Source organism: Anthonomus grandis, chromosome 18, assembly GCF_022605725.1.
Source record: "Anthonomus grandis grandis chromosome 18, icAntGran1.3, whole genome shotgun sequence".
Lineage (NCBI taxonomy): Eukaryota > Metazoa > Arthropoda > Insecta > Coleoptera > Curculionidae > Anthonomus > Anthonomus grandis.
This window is the reverse complement of record NC_065563.1, coordinates 9,956,216-9,978,078: the sequence shown is the minus strand read 5'-3', so window position 1 is coordinate 9,978,078 and position 21,863 is coordinate 9,956,216. Positions and strand designations below refer to the sequence as shown.

The 21,863-nt window shown below is 31.2% G+C and overlaps 1 protein-coding gene and 1 long non-coding RNA gene across 2 annotated transcripts in view; one reads left to right on the top strand and one right to left on the bottom strand.

Moving 5' to 3' along the window:
• LOC126747010 (uncharacterized) overlaps window positions 1-21,863 on the top strand; it is a 50,029-nt gene that overhangs the window by 6,346 nt on the left and 21,820 nt on the right. The window contains exons 3-7 of the mRNA XM_050455478.1: window positions 1,397-1,642; window positions 1,695-2,014; window positions 18,804-19,061; window positions 19,118-19,254; window positions 19,330-19,436. Of these exons, the coding sequence (XP_050311435.1) occupies window positions 1,397-1,642; window positions 1,695-2,014; window positions 18,804-19,061; window positions 19,118-19,254; window positions 19,330-19,436 (1,068 nt within the window). The remainder of the gene's footprint in view (window positions 1-1,396; window positions 1,643-1,694; window positions 2,015-18,803; window positions 19,062-19,117; window positions 19,255-19,329; window positions 19,437-21,863) is intronic.
• LOC126747031 (uncharacterized) lies at window positions 13,727-15,572 on the bottom strand. The gene is made up of 3 exons (XR_007664073.1): window positions 15,336-15,572; window positions 14,312-15,275; window positions 13,727-14,123 (listed from the first exon to the last, which is right to left on the bottom strand). It is a non-coding gene; the product is annotated as an uncharacterized LOC126747031 (long non-coding RNA).

Below are 21,863 nucleotides of genomic sequence, written 5' to 3'. Positions count from 1 at the left end.
TATTTTTTTGTACAGAATTAGCTTCATTTTTTGTACTAGTTGAAGATTTAATTTTTTATTTTGTGTACCAAGTCCAGAGAATACCAACATGGATACCTTGCTTTAAATAACTTTTTCCTAACCACATATTTTGGAATTGATCTGTTTAAATCAAGACAAACATTTTTGCATTAGTTATACATTTTTACTAACTCATAAACTAGTGAAAATTATCTTATATAAGTGTTGTTTCTCAATTTTATCTGTCAACTCACCAGAGTAAAGTTGTTCAGAGTGATATGAAACTCAACATAAATCAGGATGTATACATCTTTAGGTACCAGAGTGTTTTGTGACCTACATAATATGTAGGTAATAAAGAAACTTCATCTACAAAATACCTTGGAGTTGTAATTGATAAGTTTGTAAAATAGCAACCACACATTGATGATCTTTCCAACAAAATTCGAAAACTAATTTATAAATTTTACTTATTGAGGAAATTTTTAAATACTAGGACTTTAATAATGTTATATAAAGCAATTATAAGATATGGTATATCGGTGTGAGGAGGACTTTATAATAACTGCCTGTACAAATTAAATATAATACAAAAATGTATTTTAAAAAAAGATAGTTTGTACTCTACGCATTTACTATTTAATAAAGATATTTTTAACATTCGATCAAGTTTCACTCTCACAATCTGTTCTTATATACATCCTCGACTTAACTTAAAGTCTTTTGTTAATCATAATTATGATACAAGAACTAGGTGCAATAGGCAAATTAAACTACCACTAAGTACTGATAATCGTAATCTAAGTTACATAAATTACTGTGGACTTAAACTGTATAACTTGTTACCGGGTGCTTGTAGAGGTTGTACTTCCATAAAAAAATTTAAGTTGTGTAAGAGTGTAATCTCTGAAAACGCTTACCAATTTGAAAGGTTTTTCCTCTTTCCTCATGTCATGGTTGGTTTTATTTTAAATTTTTTAATATATATGTATGTATGCATAATTTTTTAATTATGTTTATCTCTAATTTGCTTCGTCTCTTAATCTTTACGATAATATTTATAATAGAAAATATTATTAGTTTATATCTAAAAGTAAGTATCCAAAATTTGATAGATGATTATATCCAGGCATTTTTCCCTAAAATTTTTTATACCATTAAATTGAACTAGATTATTAAAATTAAGGAACCCATGCAATAAAATACTTGTATCATTATCACAGATTATGTAGTTTGGTAAGTTAAAATTTTCCAATAATAATAAATAATTGTCATCATTTAAAACACTTTCGAAAAGAATGAAGTATCTTAAATACATAAACTTAACTTAAAATTAGGTTGGAAATATATCACAGATACATAAAAAACGAAAATAATAAATAAATGTGTATTTTAGGGCCCATTAGTGGAAATCTACGTTTGCCAAATAACAATAATCCTGGAAAACATCTCCGGATACTTCCCAGACCGGTTGCATCCAGAGCTGATCAAGCAAAGCTTTATGGTGTGTGCCGAAGCATATAAAAGGGGGGATTGCAACATGTTAAAACAAGTGGTTGACTTTTTTAAGGAATATGTTGGCAATCAGAGATATTTATGCTCTTTTGATGGCTACAGGGAGCATATTGGCAAACTGATAGACGTAAGCTTGCTTTAACTGTTTAAATAGAAAGCTTTTATAAATATTTTTATAGGTGATAGAATCTTCAAAAGATCCCACAAAGAAGCCCGAATCTTTGGCCATAGTTTTAGATTTTATCAATTTTTTAATACACAACAAAGTGCCCACGATTTCCAGTCTATATCCCCGGATTATCCCTTTGGCTTTGAAGATGATCCAGGAGAACACCCTGTGTTTTCAAGTTTTAGCCCTATTTAGGTCTATAGCCGTTAATGTGGATAAAAAGGAGAACGGAGTTTTGGAGCCCCTTATTGGGGGCTTAAAGGGGTTTCTGGCGATATTTCATAGCTGTAAAGACGAGAGGATCATGACGAACACTGAACATATAAAAACGTGAGATTCTTTTAGATATTTATGATTTAAAAGTTACAAAGTGCTTTATTAGTTAATAATTAATTTATTTAATTATGGTTTTTACAAGTTTCCATGTACAATACCATCTTTCGGAGTTATTGAGTTTTCCGATTGTCTTAAAAAATATAATAATAATAAACAATCTTTATTTCAGAATTATGTTGATACATAAAATGAAATAGTGTCATACAAAAAGTACAATATAAACTTATATAGGAGCAGTTATTTTGCAGCTAAGTTTAACTTTTTTTAACATTCCCTCTTTTAGTTGCCCCGAGTTTAGATTGTAATTTCTGATGGATACAATTATACCGATTTTATTAATTTTGGTTTCATATGAAAGCCGATAAGTTTTTTTACTAGAAAGGTCCTTATAGGTTTCTTTGTAACTACAATAGTTTTGAAATAATTAAGCATTTTTTCTACAGATTAAAAAAATCATGATACTGTCAATGGCTTTACAAAAATCGAAATAATTTGGAAACTTATGTACCGATTTTATTGATTTTAGTTTCATATGAAAGCCGATAAGTTTCTTTACAACAAAGGTCCTTACAGATTTCTTTGTCACTATAACGGTTTTGGAGTTATTTATATTGAACAAATATGGATTAAATTAAAAATTAACAAACAAACTTATCTTTTTGGTTGCGTCTATAGGCCACCCTCCTATAAAACGGTGGAATTTTTATCTCTGTTTGACAATGTGCTTACCTCGCTTACCCCGATATGTGATAATATCTGTTTACAGGAGATTTTAATTTGGACAATAGTGATCTATTTGCTAAAGATGTTAATGAGTTTAATTTGTTATTGGATAATGTTGGTCTTATGCAAGTAATCTTGAATCCAACGCGAATTTCACAAACCACAAATTCTATCATAGACTTAATGTTGATTCCTAGAGATATAAATGTTATAAATAGTGGTACGTTGCCAGGTCCAAAAGTCTGATCATGAATTCATATTTTGTGATTTATCAATACTTTATTATAAAAATTAACTTAAGTTTATTGAATGCAGATATATTAAAAGCATCGATATTACCTAGTTTCAGTATGATTTACAGTCTATACCGTGGCGAAATATCTACGATATTTAAGGCATTGACGATAAAGTAAGCTTTTTTTACAGATAACATCCGGGTGCTAATGGACTTATAGTCCATGGACATAGTCCCTTAAAAAAAGTTCGTATAGCAAAAAAATATAACCATGGCATGATAATATGAAAGATTTAATGTTATTAAGTGACAAAGCATTTCAAAGATATAAAATAAGTAAAACCGCGACTAATAGGGAATACTATACAAGGTTGCGTAACTTGACAACTCTAACTCTATGTTTTGAGACTGAGACTTGGAGGTTTTTATTTTTTCTCTAACTCTAAAACAAGAAAAAAAAATCGGAAAATTAGTAGCAGGACTTACGAAAATATTGTCATGGAATTAAACAAAATAACACTGAAATACCTGATCTCTTAAAAAATCCTAATGAAATAAATAATTTTTTAATGCCTGTTATTCCACAAAACCAAGTCAATAAAAAAGATGTCATGAATTTTTACAAAAGTAGTTTTAAGGAAAACTTACAATCTTTTTTGAAATTCACCCCAGTCTCAGAAATAAAAATTCTTAAAAATTATCTCAGAGATTAAGTCCAAGGCTATAGGACCCGATGAGTTAGATGTAAGGATTATTTATTTGTGTTCTCGTTTTCTTTTACCTTATATAACACATCTCATTAATTATTGCTTAATAAATTCAACTTTTCCAACTCAATGGAAATGTGCTATTGTGACACCAGTACTTTCTTTTGGGGGTTGTAGCTTAATTAATACTACTGTGTTGGGCTTTAATGAACAGATGGTATATTGAGTTGCCTAGATGTTATAATTTTGGTGTCTACGTGACAACTCACTATTAGTACATTTTATTAGCTATGCAATTACAATAACACACTATGCTGAGTCGTTGTTTCCCAGCCCACGCGCGCTTCGGATGTCTAGCTCGTACAGGGTGGTCTCTCAAATAGGTGGCCTGTCGTCACACACCCCCTTCTTGAAAGAAAAACGTCGACCTCGACGTTTGATGAGCATCGACTTCTCGTCAGCGTTTGTGTTCTGGACTGCAACGATCAACATCTATAACAAAAAGAGAAAAAAAAAACAGCAGTATACTTCTTTAAAACACACAAAATAAAATAAAGAAACAATAAACTTATTTCATAACTTAAACCTAGTTTGACTTTTTCCTAACGTCTGGGTAGCCACGGACGACTGAGAAGCGCTCAATGAAATCCCGGTCACTTCATTAATCGTATCAATTTCCTCCGTGTTACCTTTCGTTTCTCTTAAACGTCTATCTTTCACATATTTAAAGTAAGCCCAAAAAATAAAAACAATTACCAATAAAATTAGAACGGCAGCGTTCACATCATTTAAAATTACACTTACTTCGCTCATTGCCGTTGCTACTGGAGTATACCCTAAACCTAATAAATATGGATTTCTTATAATTACTACAAAAAACAAAGCGGTTGTTATAACATTTATAATCGTAAGCAAATTCCCAGTATAATGATACCTAAAACTATACATTTTATCACTACCTGTATACTTTGCCTCCAGCATATCTGGCATTATTTTGCTTATATTTGGATTTTCAAAAGTTGGTAAAGATTGCTTCCAATTATCGTTTAAACATTCAGAAAAAATTTCAAAAACTAAATTGGTATGTGTTGTTACAGGTTTCATTTTAAAAGTTTTAAACTTCGACCAAATAGCTGGTAAAACATGCCTATACTTGAAACTATCGACTGTTCTAGATCCGGATACGATTTATGTATCAATTGTTTTTTATTAGTATTTAATGAGCAAAAACAAGGAACTTCTATTTCTAATGCCCCTAACGGAGTTTCGTGATCTATCTTAACTTGCTGTGTATCATTTTCGCATTCAAGTAATAAATCTTTAGGTGGATACGTAACGATAAATTTTTCTGGTTCGATTTGAGTAACTAATGTTTGATTATTTTTTAGACACGATGGTTTACAATACTTTATTAGGTCAGATATTTGTATGTCTTCCGCCATTTTAGCATAACATGCTGCATTTATTATTGTTGAAAAGCTAGCTCGTGGTAACATACATAGTTTGTTATCAACTTTACATTTTTTTAGCGCAGCGCCCACTAGTACTCTAATTTCAGTTTCATACTTAGCAACCAACGTATCGTGTTCTGAGAAAATGCATACTTCATTCTGCCAAGCAAACGGAATAGGTACGACGCGATATAATTTCCAAGAATACCCACGCTGTTTTATAGGGATCTTTAAGGTTATAACTACGGATTTTTCTGTCGCGATGCACGATGCTATGTTAAGTCGCAAGTATTTTGATACATCTTGAGGTTTAATGACAAGCTCATGGTCACTAGATAACAATACGTTTTCTAACTGAATAAGATCCTTTTTAAGAGTCTCCATGTTTATTATTTCATTTGGAATTTTATTGTCCCTACATTGATTTATCACCTCGTACTTATTAAAAGCTTCTAAAAACCTTAGACTTTGAAAATAAATTTTAGTTACATACTGAAGCAACAAATTAAACTCTTCACTATCATTTTTTGCCTTCAAATTAAAATTACTTTCAAACTGACTTAGTTTCGAAACTATTTCCTTAGAAAACTTTTTTGTATTCCAAAAAACTGAATTAACCTGCGCGCTAAAATTTTTTATGGAATTTATGACTTTTACTAAATTTTCATGATTAAGATTTACTGCTGTACCTAGTCTATCTATAGTTTTCTCCATGGTTTTCTCATCTGCAAATAACGGTTCCATCGATCTTTCCGTCAAAACTCCACAGCACCAGTTTAAAGCTTCTCCCAAAAACTCAATAGATCGAGAGCTGCGTCTAATCGTCTTTGTTTCAGCATTTGTACTATGTCCAATACTGTCATAAATTAATCGCAGATGCCTCGTTAGTATTTGATCCAGGTGTTCCAGAAAATTTCCATTTTGACAAAGCGGTGAACTAGAGTTCTTGCAGTGTTGGGTCTTATTTATAGATTGTATGTAATAACACCCCTGCCTGAATGTAGTGTCCCAAAAGATTATAAGGATCTAGAATCAATTAGTGTTCTACCTTGCTTGGCTAAGGTGTTAAAAAATTATTCATCACCAAATGACCAAACATGTTCAACATAATGAAATACTACCGGATGTGCAGTGTGGATTTCGAAAGGGCCATAGCTGTTCTACGACTTTGGCTCATATAACAGATGATATTTTGAGGGCTACGGACATGGGAAAAACTACAATTTTAACACTTTTAGATTACACCAAAGCCTTCGATACTATACATCATAATTTATTATTGGCAATTTTATCTTATGTAGGATTTCAAAGAGATGCGATTCAATTTTTTAAGCATTATTTAACAGGAAGAAGTCAGCGTGTTAGGATTGATGGAATGTTATCTAGCTCATGGCATATTCTCTGCGGGGTCGCCCACGGATCGGTTATAAGTTAATAAGTAAATAACTTTAGCAATCGGTTTTATTTAATAAACATCCTACAAATAAATAAACTTTGATAAACTACATATTTTCGAGAAAAAAAATAAAAAATCATGTAATCAAAGATATACTTAAGTTGGGGATACTTTGATCATCAATTTATTTTGTGGATGGATTTGTAAAGTAACGCCTTTTAAAAAGTGCCTTGAATTAAAAAAATGTTTTTAAATTGTAGATTTAGGCTATACAAAAAACAAAAACTTAAAATAAGACCATTTTATTGATAAAAATAGTTTTCTGTTAATAAATAATAGAAATAAAAAAACTCGCTTTACTTAGAAAAATATATTTAGCAGTTACATATTATTGAGCATAAACCGTGTCAGAAGTATTATCATTCATTCGAAAACATAAACAAAAGAAAATACCACTTCGAAAATACATTAAAAAAAAACATATTTTGAATGCTGGAGGAAAATTCATAATAAACATTCAGATCTTCGTCTAATTTTTCTGTGGGATTGGATTGAATTGCAATAATATCCTCATTTCTGATCACAGAAACATCATCCGGCACGTGTTTAAATTTGGTTTTGTTTGTACTATTAGCTTTAAGACCGGTAACTAAAATCTCGGGATCTATTTCAGTAATCTTACATAGATAGTTGTAAGTTTTTTTGCCTCTGTGTGAAGAAAATTTTGTCAAAATATATTGGCCAACTTCATATATATCCAGCTTTTCTGAACGTAAAGGCTGTTCTGAACTTTTATTGATTTCCTGTCGAAGCTCCAACAAGTTCATATCGTCTTCGCTGTCAGAAATATTATCCAAGACTGTTGTATAGGAAAACTATATCCAGGTGTAATGTTATCTTCCTGAGCTTTTACTGATGCCGTAGAAATACTACAACCAGGTGCAACAGCTCGTTTCTTCTTCCTCGGAAATTACCCTATTCTGATGTTAAAGAATTATGTAAACGTTCCAAGTGGTTCCAAAGTTGTGACCAAAAGTTGTCGCTAATGAATAAAAATTTGATGCTCCGAAATGTGTAAAAACTTCAAATTGAGTGGATTTTGGACCTTAAGTGATAAAATTGTCCCGAACTCAGAATGACTCGGAATGTTTTTGAGGTACAAGAATCGTTCACATATGAAATTTTTGGGAAAGAGGCCCGCTTTCATGGAGTAAAACTCTTTTAAAAATTTTCCAACTTTTCATGAAAATATTTCTAAGAGAAGTCAAAATTTGGTAAAAAAATTAGCAAAAAAGTTCCCTGATAACAATATGCTTCTAACTATAGGCATAATTAATCTAGAATCAAGACTAAATAAGTTATCAAACTAGTCCATAAATCCATAATTTTTAAATATCGTCTGCGATAACACAAGATATTTATATGTAAGTAACAGACAAAGTCTTTTGCTTCTTACAGATCCTACTAGAATAAGAATTCTAATATCTTGACTTCTAGTGCATCGATTTTAGTCATTTTTTCAAAAGAGACTAAAGAAATCTTTACACTAGTTTATAAATCAACAATTTCTAAATTTTAACTACTACAACTTAAGATATTTACTCGTTAATAACAGACAAGGTCTTTTGCTTTTTACAGGCACACCTGAAATAAGTATTGTAATATCTTGACTTTTACTGCATCGATTTTCGTAATTTAAATAATACCGCAATAGTCTTTAGGCTAGTCCACGAATCAATAATTTTTGAATTTAAAGTGCTAGAACTTGAGGTATTCATTTGCCATTAACAGACACAGTCTTTAGCTTCTTACAGGCACTCCTGGAATAAGAATTCTAACATCTTGAATAATAAAGAATTATGAAAATATTCTACGTTGTGACCAAAAATGTCCGCTTATAAATAAAAGCCTTGATGCACCAAGAACTTAAGTTCTGAAACTCCTGTTGCTCCTATCCTCTCCAGTTTTAAAACTGAACAAGTCTTGGACCTTGAGTGGCACAACTCACTTTAACTCGGAAAGTTTTTGAGATACAAAAATCGTTCACATATGAAATTATTGGGAAAGAAACGGCCTTTCATAGACCAGAACTCTTTTGAGCTTATTCCAAGTTTAAATTCAAATAACCATTTTAACCAAAAATGCTCTAACTACCTAAATCTTTAACCCAGAATCATATCTCTACCCTCAAATTCATCCTTAGGAATCCCTGTACATTAAACTAAAAGAATCATAGAAATATTCTTACTAATACCTAAGCTTTTACCAAAAGTGTAGAGTAATGAATACAAACCTTGATGCTCTCAAAAAACTTCAAATTGAGTGAGTCTTGCACCTTGAGTCACAAAATTAGCTCTACCTCAGAAGGTATTGGAGCTACAAGAGCCGTTCACATACGAAATTGTTTTAAAAGAAACACACTTTCATGAACTAAAATTTTTTTAAGAATACTTTAATTTTTCGTGAGAATATTCCCAAGAGAAATGACAACTTGGTAAAAAAAATAGCAAAAAAGTTTCCCGACCAAAATGCTATTAACTATCCAAATATTTCACCCATAATTACGTTTCTACAGACAAATTCATCCTCAGGAATTGCCCTATTTAGATGTGGAAGAATTATGAAAATATTCGAAGTGGTTCCTAAGTTATGATCAATAATGTCCCCTAATGAACAAAAACATTGATCTTCTAATATAAGTTTAAGAAAACTTCAAATTGAGTAAGTATCAACCGTTTCTTCTTCCTTTTTGGTTGATTCGCATCGCAAAATCGCTGCTCCTTTAACATTGTAGTAAGGGCGCTTTCTACGTCAGCAGTAGAATCTATGGCATCGGTATGCCGGGGTAATTTTTTAAAAACTTGTTCTCGGTCTAGAGGGTAAATACCAGAAGCACTAAATGAACTTATTAAATTGCGTTTGATCGCTGATTTTATTAAAGTATCAGTCGTGGAAGTCTTGCATCCATGTAGTTCAATGTCTTATTTAGAAGTTTAGCAAATGTGTCCTTAGGAACCGTTGAGAGTCTTAAGTTTTGCAACTTCCATTCTGAAAGTATAGCTCTCCAAGATTCTTTTAATGGCCTGAAAAATCCGACGTCAAGTGGTTGACAAAGATGAGTCGAATTTGGAACCAAACAGACGAAATCAATTTCATTTTCTGCACACAACTTCGGGATCTATATGGGAAGATAGGTTATCGCCAATTAAAGCCTTACGTCCATCTAAACGTTTTGCATGGGGAAGAAAACTGCTTAAAAACCAATCACGAAATGTTGACCCATCTAACCATCCACTTGGTGTTCGGTTAAATCTAGTCCCTAGACTGCAACATGGCTTGTCACAACACGGGAGTCCTTTTGGGCCACCCTTTTTCCAGGAGTCATATAAATGTAGACTTTTAAAAATCACGTATGGAGGTAATAGAGTCCCATCAGCGGACCCACATATCATAACGGTAGTGCAACTTTTTGAGTGGTTCATAACCTTCTCAGGGTATTTTACGCCACGCCTATAAACACCACGTTTTTTTCCTGGATCATCGGAAAGATTCGATTCGTCATAATTAAATATATTTGCACTGGGAAGATCTCTTATTACCACTTCTAGATTATCATAAAATATATTTAAAGTTTCTTAGGACACCGCAGCCCTCGCCCTTTTTATGTTAGTAGCTAATCTTTGCCCGTAAGAGTTTTTGTGCCTGTTTAGACGACTATATGTCCACTCAACACCAGGAATATTGTTTTTAAATTGATTAACAACATCACCCTTTTGGTCTAAGTAATACTTGGCCAGCATCCTTATGTCCATAAGACTTAATGGAAATCCCCAGTCTGCCCATTTTGAAGCCGCCTTCAGTATTGCTATTCCCTCGTGTTTGGTAAAAATAGTGGGACGACCTGGTTTACTAATATGTTTCCCCTTGTACTTATTATAGAGAGTTCCAAAAGGAATATTAAATTGCTTTGAAGCTTCTCGTATTGAGCATATACCATCCACCACTACTTTCAATACATGCTCCAGCTTTTCAGGGGTATAATTTATATAATGTCTGCTCCCCAGCACCCTTTTATGCTCGCGAGGCATATCTGGAAAAAAAACTAATAATAATTTAATAATTTCTGGAAAGATAATTATAATATATGTTAATGGGGCAACTTTGATCAAGCGATCAAAGTTACCCCGTGGAACAAACATGGTTCTATAAATAACTCTTAACTTAAATTTCACTAAAATCTTTTTGAAATCTACTAAGTAATACACATTAAAGTTAAGAGGATTCATCAGCACGTGACCCCGCCAGAATCAAATTTCGGTCGTTCCGTCGGCCGGGTGAATATGTGACAACATTGCTTGGCGTTCGCGTTGCTTTGTTATTGTGCTTTGGTAGTTCAGTCGGCAGGATATCCTGGATAATTCGATACGGACAGACATCGCAAACTTTCGTGTTTGGCTGCGGAGTAACTGATCGTTTGATTATCTCGCAGGGTAGGTAGTAGATAATATCAGATTTTTCTTATTATTTTAAATTGTATTTTTTACAGCTTATACTTTATCTACTACCTACCTAGTTAAATGTACCTACTTCTATATATAAAAATAATTAGAAAACAAAAATTACACTGGTTTTCTGCGTGATGCGAGAATCATTTTAGCTATAAAATGTATAAATGATGCATAAAATATTAGTAAAAAAAACTAAAATATAAAATACATCAGTAAAAAAATAGTAATGGGATACTTTTTTATTGAAAAAAATTTTACCTATCCTATATTATTCGAAAAAGTGTTACATTCTTTATAGTTTGGCTACAAAAAATATACAAAAGCTATTAAACATTTTTTAGTATGATAATTACAGGAATATTTTAGGTGTATGATAACTATAAACAATAGTATAAAATTATTAATTAAAAAACTATGACGCTGGGAAAAAATATTGATATAATTCTATATAGGTTTTTCGAAAAAGCTAACTTTCTTCAGAATTATAAGAGGTATATTTGAGTAGTAAAATAATGTAAAAGACCAGAAAAGAAACAGTACAGACTACTATAACAGTAACAGTATATTATTTAGAAAACTAAGTATTAATATACTGGGATAAAATTATCCTTCTTTATGGGTTTCTGAAAAAACTAGAGAACAATTTAATCAAGAACAATTTAACTCTTTTTGGCAGGATAAATAAAGTTAGCTAATATTTAGTTAATTAATATTTTAGCTGTTAAATGATGTAAGGCACATTAACATGACTATAAAATAATTAAATAAAATCTAAATCGTTGCGGCGAATTCATATATATATATATATATATATATTGAATATATTATATTATATATATTTTTTTTAATTTTATATAATATTTAATTTATTAATGTTACAATAAAAAACAGTACACTTAGCACTAAACAGTAATAGTATACTTAGTAGTACACATTTTATTCATACAGCCACAGCATTGAAAAATATAGGAATATACAACTTATAAGAATAATCAATAATAATAATGATTATAACTTAAACTTAAAGAACAGTTTATAACAATAAATAAATGTTTAGTTTATAGGCAGTAGATCAAACCTAAAAAGAAAGAGATATGTAAATAATAGAAGTTATAATGACGATTTAATACATAATAATACAATAAGAAATAATTTCTATATTAATTAATGTATTGAAATATCTATATATTGTACTCTTATTCTTAATTTTATTTCATGATTATTATTTATGTAATAGTCTATAAATCTACTACTAAAACTTTACTAGTTGTAATTTCATGTTACAAACAGATTAATTTCAATTCTATACAAAATAAAATATAATCAATGAATTTCGATGTTAGTATCTTTTTAAATAAATGTTATGTTTCGATGTTATTATCTTTTAAATTTGAAATGTATAAATAAAACAAACGGAGCCAAGAGCGTATAATATGTTGAAGAAATTAGAGAGCCTGAAGATATTTACACAAAACTTAGGTAATTACTACTAGTATACGTAATAAAAAAAAGGTACATATCATTATGATTTTCGTCATAAAAGGTTTATCTTATTATTTCTCTAAAAGCTCTTATTTAAAATAATAATATTTTGTAACATAGATATTAATTATTACCTGCATGTTTTTTATAATTTTACTCTCTGACTGGTAATCCTTTTGGGAAAAGTGGATCCACCAACTCTGGCACCAAAAAATTGTAGTAAAATCCTTTTAATTTTGGTAACATATTTTGTGTCCAGAAGTTTTCATCATGTGTTATCTAAAAAAAAAAAGGTTTTTGCTCAGATACTTGATGAGTCAATTTTTAAATGTTGGTACTTTACCTGTTCTACAAGCAAACCAAAAGGACTCCACACAATGCAGTAACATATTTTTTTCTTAGCTATAGCCAACTGTCCCTGAATCTGGTAATAATAGTTGTGGGTCCTTTTAAGTTGCAACTTTCCATCAACTATTGTTGCAAACGTTATTTTTTTTGTTATAATTCCTTCTAATGGGGTCATTTTGGAAATGTTAAAAGGACATTTTACCTCCACTATTGCATCGTCACCAATACAACCATCTGGACTTGCTGCTAAATAAAACTCAGACTCTCCAATAAACAGTCCACAGCGAGTGACTTTCAAACCATACTGGTTTTCAAAATCTAAAATGGCTCGCGCTTCGCTATCATTGCCATATTTTGTAGCTTTATTTCCCATAAAATTTTCATACAACATGGAAGTTATTGTTTTGGAAGGTGACGTTTTAGCTCTCATCTTACAAATTTTGCCAAAATTTGAAGCTGTGATTCTAAGAGACCTTTCTTGCAACCATTTGGAATTAGAAGCCTGACCAATCGTCAATTTTTCAATATCCTTAATCTCGTCTGGACTTTTTTTTAATTCCTCTAAAAATGCTACTTTCTTGCTTATAAATAGGTCACTATCTATAGCTAAAGGTATATAGTTAGCGTCTGGGCCGTAATCCTTGTCGGGAAGTGATGTTTTTTTCTTTTTTTTAATAAACAAAGTTCTTTTTATTAGTTTTTGCTTCTTTAAAAGCCTTATTTTTTTACACCTTTCTATATACCTCTTAGCGTATGATCGGGGACTTTTACCAGTTGCTGATTTATGAATGCAGCAGCCTCGCACCGAGTTTGGTAGGAACCCCTTTTCGAAAAATCAATTCGCTTACCGCCAACGAATTTGCAAACGACATTATTATAGTGCTCCGCAAGATTATTATCCATGTTGAGGATTAGACTGCTGCTATTATCAACTACTCTTTGTAGTGCTGCTAGGACATCTTCATAAATGCCGCAATTTTGCATAATGGGAACCATATTTATTTCCTTATCACCTCTATCACACTTGAAGTAATTTCTTGCCTTGCACTGGGCGTGTTCTCCAAATACATGACTTGGAGCGTTATAAATGTCACCTCTGAGTAAGGAAATCTTTTCATCTATTAAGTTTTCCTCTTGCATTCTATATGCAGTAGCTTTTGTAATTGCAGCCCTTAGTCTCAAAAACCGGCTAAAAACTTCTTTCCTAAGTGCCAAAGGTACTGGTAAATTTTTGGAGCTACTTCGCTTTTTATCTAGAATAAATTAAAAATAAAAAAATTTTTTATAATATCTATATGTGAAAGGGTCTATAGTCTATACCTTAAAAATTATAAAAAAATATATCTATTATGTATATTAAGAATAGAAATACTTAATAAAATACCTATATTATATAAATAATTGTACTTAATATTTATGTTATAATCATGCAAATACTTACTACAGATTTGTCGAACTTTTTTTGCAAAATTTCGCAATAAATGATTTTTGCACTCCACTTTTTGAACCAAATTATTACCATAAGGTTTAGACTGCAACAATTTACGGTATACCGAAGAATCTCCATCTCCAATCATTTTAGTGTATTTTAGATTATAAAACTCTACACTTTTTTTAAAACCTTCCAAAATAATGTCCGCTTCCATTGAGGTCGATGTACCGCTCCAGTTTTTATAACATTTATGTACAGGAATTTCTCTTTTCTTATTTTGGTACCACGAGCATACTGAGCAAAATTTGTTTCTTATTCCAAGAAACAATATTTTACCTGTTTTGTATCCCACAATGCAGGCCTACAAATTTGTTTGAGTTGTTTATTATGTTTTAAATTTTTTTTTTTAATTGGATTTTAAACCAATATTATAATTACCACACCAGATGAAGAATCATAATTAACGTTATATGAACGCTTTCCCCATGCGCCATCAGTCACTACAGTAATACATGGAATGCCATTGGTATCAACTTCGCCCTCAGCTATTGCTATTTGTGCTTCTTCAGATGCCGCTTCCTGCATACTCTTCCATGAGGATTCTCTGACTAAGTCTGTAACTTTATCATGATAGCTGGTAAAAGTATTTCCACTCATAAACGGCATATTCAATATAGCAGCTATTTCATTTATTTGGGAATATCCAAGACCCGTAGAAATAGTACTTATAACTATAGCCGAATTAGCGTCAAGTTTTCGTTCATCTTTGTCCTCATTTGTAATTATTTTAGTAACGTTACACATCTTACATTTTAAAGTAAATGCACTATATAAGCCATTTCGGTTTTCTTTGACGATTTCCATATTAACTATGGAACAACCAAATGGCTCATGTGTTTCGTTGTTTAAAATTTGTCCGAAGAGATGGTTTATATCAAATATTCGCCGACCATCTATTAATTCCACATCATTACTAAAAATATAAATATTATTGCTATTAATTTTAATTGAAAATAAAACGATTCGTGCTTACCATTTTGCCTTTTTTTTCTTTGGTTCTAAGTTAACAACGGATTGCGGACTCTTGAGAGCGCTAATATTTTTAGATGTGTTATTACTGTCCATGCTAAAATAAAATGAAATATGAAAAAGAAAAAGTCTTAACTTAAACTATCCACCCCAAATAACTGCTCACCCTCCCCAAAAAACAACTATTTTCAGCTATGCATGCACCTATATTCAGCTTCGTCACTTCACCCTCAAGCGGGGGTAACATTCACCCCCAAAATATTAAATGGAAAGAAGGATTCAAGTGATATCTTATTTTGAATGTCTTTTGAATTTGAGTACAACTGCCAAGTTTGAGGCAGGATCGAGCGATCGAGCGATCGAGCTCCAACCCACGATAGATATCCCTTTTTGCAAATCCAACGTAATAAACTAATAAACCAACCCAACCCAACAACAAAACAATTATAGAATTATTATATATGAAGCAATTTTTTTTGTAACTGATTTCCGCTAAAATAAGCTATTACAAAAATTTAAAAAAAAATATTTTCTTACAAAAACAAAAGGGGGCGAAAAAAAAATTACACTATACTAGCATATGTTTGTAGAATTAATATATGAAGCTATTTTTTCTGTAACTGATTTCCTCTAAAATAAACTATTATAAAAATTTAAAAAAAATTAAGTTTTTAAAAAATAAAAGATTTGCGGATGAAAAAAGTTCTACTATAGTAGGTACTAGTATATTTGTGTAAAATTATTATATGAAGTTATTTTTTTTGTAACTGATTTTTTCTAAACGAAACTTGAACCTAAATAACAAAAAAGTGGTACATACCTATAATTATTATATTAGTAACCTATAGATTCAGAACTTACTAAACTATTATTAGAATATAAATAATTAATAAGTATATGGCTACCTAATTTTTGTTTGTATACCTATTATGCTTTATTTAAAACAAAATAAAAGAATTGTCGCTAAATATAAAAAGTCTTTTTGTGTTTATTATTTGTCGATTATTCGACCTAATCATATCATATACCGACAAATAATAAATAAAAAAGCTTTTTTATACATATATAGTGACAATTGGTAGGTTGGTGGGTATACCAACCAATCATTATTACAAATTTATAAGTACATAGAACATACAACTTTGCACTAACCTTGTGTCTTCTTGATTATTCCTCTCAGAAAATTCTGTTGAGAAATTAATATCTTGCCTAGGAGATACACTTCTAAAGAAAACAAATTTATGTAAAATTAAAGTGGTAACTAATATCATATTTACCTTATATTTATTGTCCTCTTTGTTCGCTTATATTTTTGCTTCGACGACTTTCGTTTTGCGTAATACACATTCCTTTTACCGTCTTTTTGCTTTCCCATTTTTTTACTATAAAGTTAAATATATAACTATAAGCTCAAAGATTATAACATAACTAACATAACAGAACTCACATTTTCCACACGAAACAGTAATACAAATTACTCACCACAAACTCTCAACACTCACAAAGTACCAGAGCCAGATAAAAACACAAATCTGAATTATTATAACTCAAATAATTATTATTCAAATCGAAAAAACAACTCGCCGGATTGCGGGAACCGTGTAAATTCCAGCGACGGATTCGTTTAAGGCAATGATGCCACGTACAGCTAACTATAGTAGCGCCTCAGAAATAGGGCGCAAATTGCTTCATTTTTGTTTTTCTCATTTTATCGTCTTCCTAATAAAAATGTAGTGTTTTACTATTGGAATATGTTTTCTAAAAATGGCCTGGCTTGACTGCTAACAAAGTATTTTATTGTTTTTTACATTATTAAAAAAAAAAAAAACTGATTTAAAAAAAAAAAGAAAAATCAGTTGATACCAGTCTTCCTACAAAAAAATAAAATACTATAGTAAAAACCGCATTAAAATATCTCTTAAAATAAATTAAAAAACCTGGAAAAACGAATACATGGGTGATGAATGCTCTTAATACAAGAAAGAACATAATGGTAATATATTTACTTACCTTTATAGCCTTGAAGTTTGCTGACTTACAAAAAAAGAGCAAACTACGTGTAGACTTTATGATCTGAGACTCTCAACTAACTGGCTTAACTAATGAACCAAGCAGATGTCCAGTTTCATTATCGTACTGTGGGAAATGGTGGGGGTATGACGGCGCAACTATTTTAGGAAGTTTTGATCAAAGTTTGACCCGTATTTAAAGTATCCCCATGTTACGGTACATCAAATATTAATAAAATAATAAAAACATGTAAAGTTCACTACTACGCGGATGATGCGCAATTATATTACTCGTTTTTTAAAGAGCAAGCTCACGAGTCGCTTTAATGTATTAATACGAAACTTAAGATCTATTTCCCTACAGCATTCTCTTTATCTAAATCCAAGCAAGTGTTGTTTGTTAATATGTGGTCCTAAAAATGATGCGCAAATTATTAAAAATCAAATTAATGTTAGGATAGGTGACGTGTCTTTAGAAATACAGGAAAATATAAAAAATCTTGGTCTTACTTTTGACAGTCAAGTGCGATTTGACCAGCACGTATCTCATTGTATCAAAAAAGATTATCTTAGATTATTATACAGCAATAGACACATTCTATCGCAAAGATTAAAAACAATTTTATGTAACGCTCTCGTTCTATCTGTGTTTGACTATGGAGATGTCGTTTATGGAAACTGCTTGACACAAATTAAAAAAAAAAAAACGTATACAAGGAGTGCAAAATTCTTGTTTGCGGTATATCTATAGAATCCGTAAAATATGAAAGAATTTCTTATAAACTCTCTGAAACAAACTGGCTTAAAATGGAAACCAGGCGTACAGTGCACTGTGTATCTTTTTATAATAGGTTATTATTTTGTAAGACACCTGTATATCTTTACAATAAAATTATCTATAGATCGCATGTACATAATATAAATATTAGATTTAAAGGTTGAATAACACCTCCTCTACTTCAAACATTTTTTTCTTGAAACTTTTAAAATCTGTCTCCTTTCTATTTGCTATTTTAAAATATATGCCCTATTGGTAATATATATTTATTTATGTTTTGTAAGATTTTTCTCTTGAATTAAGGTACTATCGATATCTAGGGTTAAGTAGAGCAGGGTAGATAAACCTATTTCTATAGGTTTTCTACATCTGGACTTCGCCTCTTTTCACAATAGTACAATTATGTTTAGGATTTAATTATCTGTAAATCTAACTTAAATTGTAAAAATAAAGTCTTTATTAGTAAGAATTTTTTTCAAGGATTGAAAAAATCTTGATACTGTCAAAGGATTTACAAACATCCAAATACTTTGGAAACTCTTGTTTGTAACAATTTTACTGATTCTAGTTTCATATGAAAGCTAATGAGTTTCTTTATCAAAAAGGTCCTGTTAGCCTTCCTTGTAAATACAGCCGTTCTATATTAAATTAAAGTGATTCGTAATTCCGCGATTTTAACTTGTAGGTTAGGTGCCTTAATGCAACTACTGACAGCAATGGTCCAAGTGAAAAACATCCGGGACAAAGTCAAGGAGGAGCTGCAAGAAGAATTGTTCACGAACATTTTTTCCTCATTATTAGGAGACGAATCGCCGCGAAATGGGGAAACCGCTTGCAGCACCGACACGATCAATTTATACGTTTACACTTTGGCTCTGGTGTCCAAATTGGTGGAGTGCAATAACAGCTGGATCGGATTCTTGAATAATTTATTGGGATACAGGTGGAATTTCCCTATATATATTAGAAAACGGTTGAATTGAATGAATCGAATTTTAGGCAGGTGCACGTTGTTTTGGCACAAGCGATTTGCAGCAGCCCCAGCGACGTTAAGAAAATCGCCATCGAACTGTCGACGTCTTGTGCCGACGGGGTTTCACTCGCCTTGACGAATTCGCAACATTTAATCAGTTCGGGTAAAGAGAAAACATTAATTATGTCCATTTTATTGAGTCATTTCCTTTAATGTCGGTTTATTTTTTACTTTGCAGGGAATCCCAGCTGTAGTAACTCACCGGGGGCGCACTCCGATCATAGTTTCAGTTTTATGCCGGTGGCGCAGCATGAGAGATTACAGACTGTATTGGAAAGTGTTCAGGTAAGAGGAAATCTAGTTAACTTAGGACCTAAGCATATTCTCGATATAGACATGCAGAGGAAATCAAAAGATAGAATATTCGTTCGTAGGTGTAGAAATCGGGGGTACTCTGACTATAAGTGTTATTTTGACTGCGTTGTCTGATTATTGGCGTGAAATCGAGTTTATGGAATAAAGAGGTGTTTAATAATTTTGGAAATCTGACAAGAGGGTGAAGTTAAGCATGAAGCTTTTTCGTTTGTAAATAAATTATATTATGAAAGGGCGTAAGATTTCTAGATTGAAAACATACAAGTTTTTTCCGGCGGTGACGTAATTAATTTCTTACTTTACTGGTGACGTCGGTCTCCTAGACCGATGTAGGGATATGCTCTTATCCGCCCCTTTAAATAGTGAATTATTATTTCTTAAATGTTTTAATAATAAAACAAAATGAAAAACCAAAATAATCTTTTCTGGGCGTAAATATATATCTCCATTAATTATTAATCTAATATTAATAATACATAATATTAACCTAATAATAATAATATACGTATATTTTCTTTTAACCCCTATCGTCCAAGCATTGATGACAAATAATTTTGGCATGTTCTAAACATAGGAACTTTTTGCACACTTTGCATTAATATTTTGCTTTTCTATTTTTTTTTTTTGATGTGCATATTTCACAACGTCCTGAACGTGTTGGTGAGGCATCTTTTATTTGGTTTTTATTTGGAAGCTTATCGATTTGCTTTATTCTTTCTCGGATTTGACGCGGTATATGCTGATCATATTGTCTCTTTATCATTTGATTTGTTAGCTCAAAGGAAAGTTGAGTGAGAAATGTTCTTCTAATAAACGTTTTATCCTGTTTCTGGTTGCATTTATAGATCACAAATGAATTAATTCCTGTTACATTGAGCAAAGCGTAGAACACAACCATAGGCCATCTTCTGGTATTACGTGCTACTAGTCAACCAAAGTGTCTTGGCCTCCGAGATGCGCAAATAAAGAAGTGAAAGAGTCTGGGTGCGAGGAAGATGCAAAACATAAAAATCAATAAATCGAGGCTCATGTACTACGTTTACATTCAGCATATTTGACGCGCTTAAAATTTTATTTAATTTTTGTTTTAATTAAATTATATTATGAATAGTAAATGAACGCATGAATTAATATATTTACCAATATACAGTGTGTCCCAAGTGTGTACCAGCCTTGACGGAAATTACTTAGGATAAAAATTTTGAATAAATTTATAAAATAAATGAATATTTATAACAAAGGTATTTATATTACTTTATTTAATAATCCTAAATTAAATCCAGTGTAATATTTACCAATATTTATTTATTATGTATTTCCTACATTTTGTACACATTATGTATGGATACATATAATTAATACATTATAAATAAATTTATATAGACATAATACATAAAAAATGTTCTTATTATAAAATTAAATTATGTTATGTAAATGGTAAAAAATGCAATATACCTATCTAATATTTCATTAATAAATTTATACATAAAAAAAATTACAAATTAAGGTACGTTTACGATCATCGTCAACTGTTTCTTATTTTCCACACCTTGTTCTTCAACATTATCAGTAAGTTCGTCTATTCCAGATAAGTCACTTTCTGGTTTATCCGACTCATTAGAGTTATCACTGTCTGTTTCAATATCGCTATCGTTAAGGTTAATTATAACCTTTTCTATGGCCATATCAATTGTAGGTTCCTTTAAAATAAATTCTTTTTGAAATCGTTTTGCTCGTTCACATCTTGATTTCCATTCGTCAATAGTGAATTCTCTAAAGAAATCATCACAATGTTTAATTACCTCATTGAAATTAAAATTTACATTTTTTTTTGGCAACGAATTGTTTTAATTCAGCCCAAACCAATTCAATGGGATTAAGGTCTGGATGGTATGGAGGTAATCTTAGCACATCATGACCTTTTGCATTGAAAAGCTCGTCTATTTCATATCGTTTATATTTGGGTTTATGCAGTTTTATTAAATGATATAGTTGCGGCTTTAACATGTTATCGTCATATGATATACCCCTTAAACGTAACCATTGTTGCATTTCTGCTTTTTTTGTTATTGTTGTTGGTGCTTTATCTATTTGCTTATTGTGGTATGGAGCATTGTCAATTACCACAGCAGACCTTTGCTTTAGGTTTGGAATGAGATTGTCTGAAACCCATTTTTTGTAGTTATCATAATTCATATCGTGACGATAATCGCCACTTGTGCTGTTGGATTTCCATCTAATATACGCATTGGGGACAAAACCATCTTCGCCACCTGCATGAACTATAATGAGACGTGGTCCCTTGCCTGTTGGTTTTTTAATGCCTTCCAAAGAGTTATCACTCCAACCTTTTAAGTGAGTATGCGTTGAGTGAATGTATGTCTCGTCCATATATAC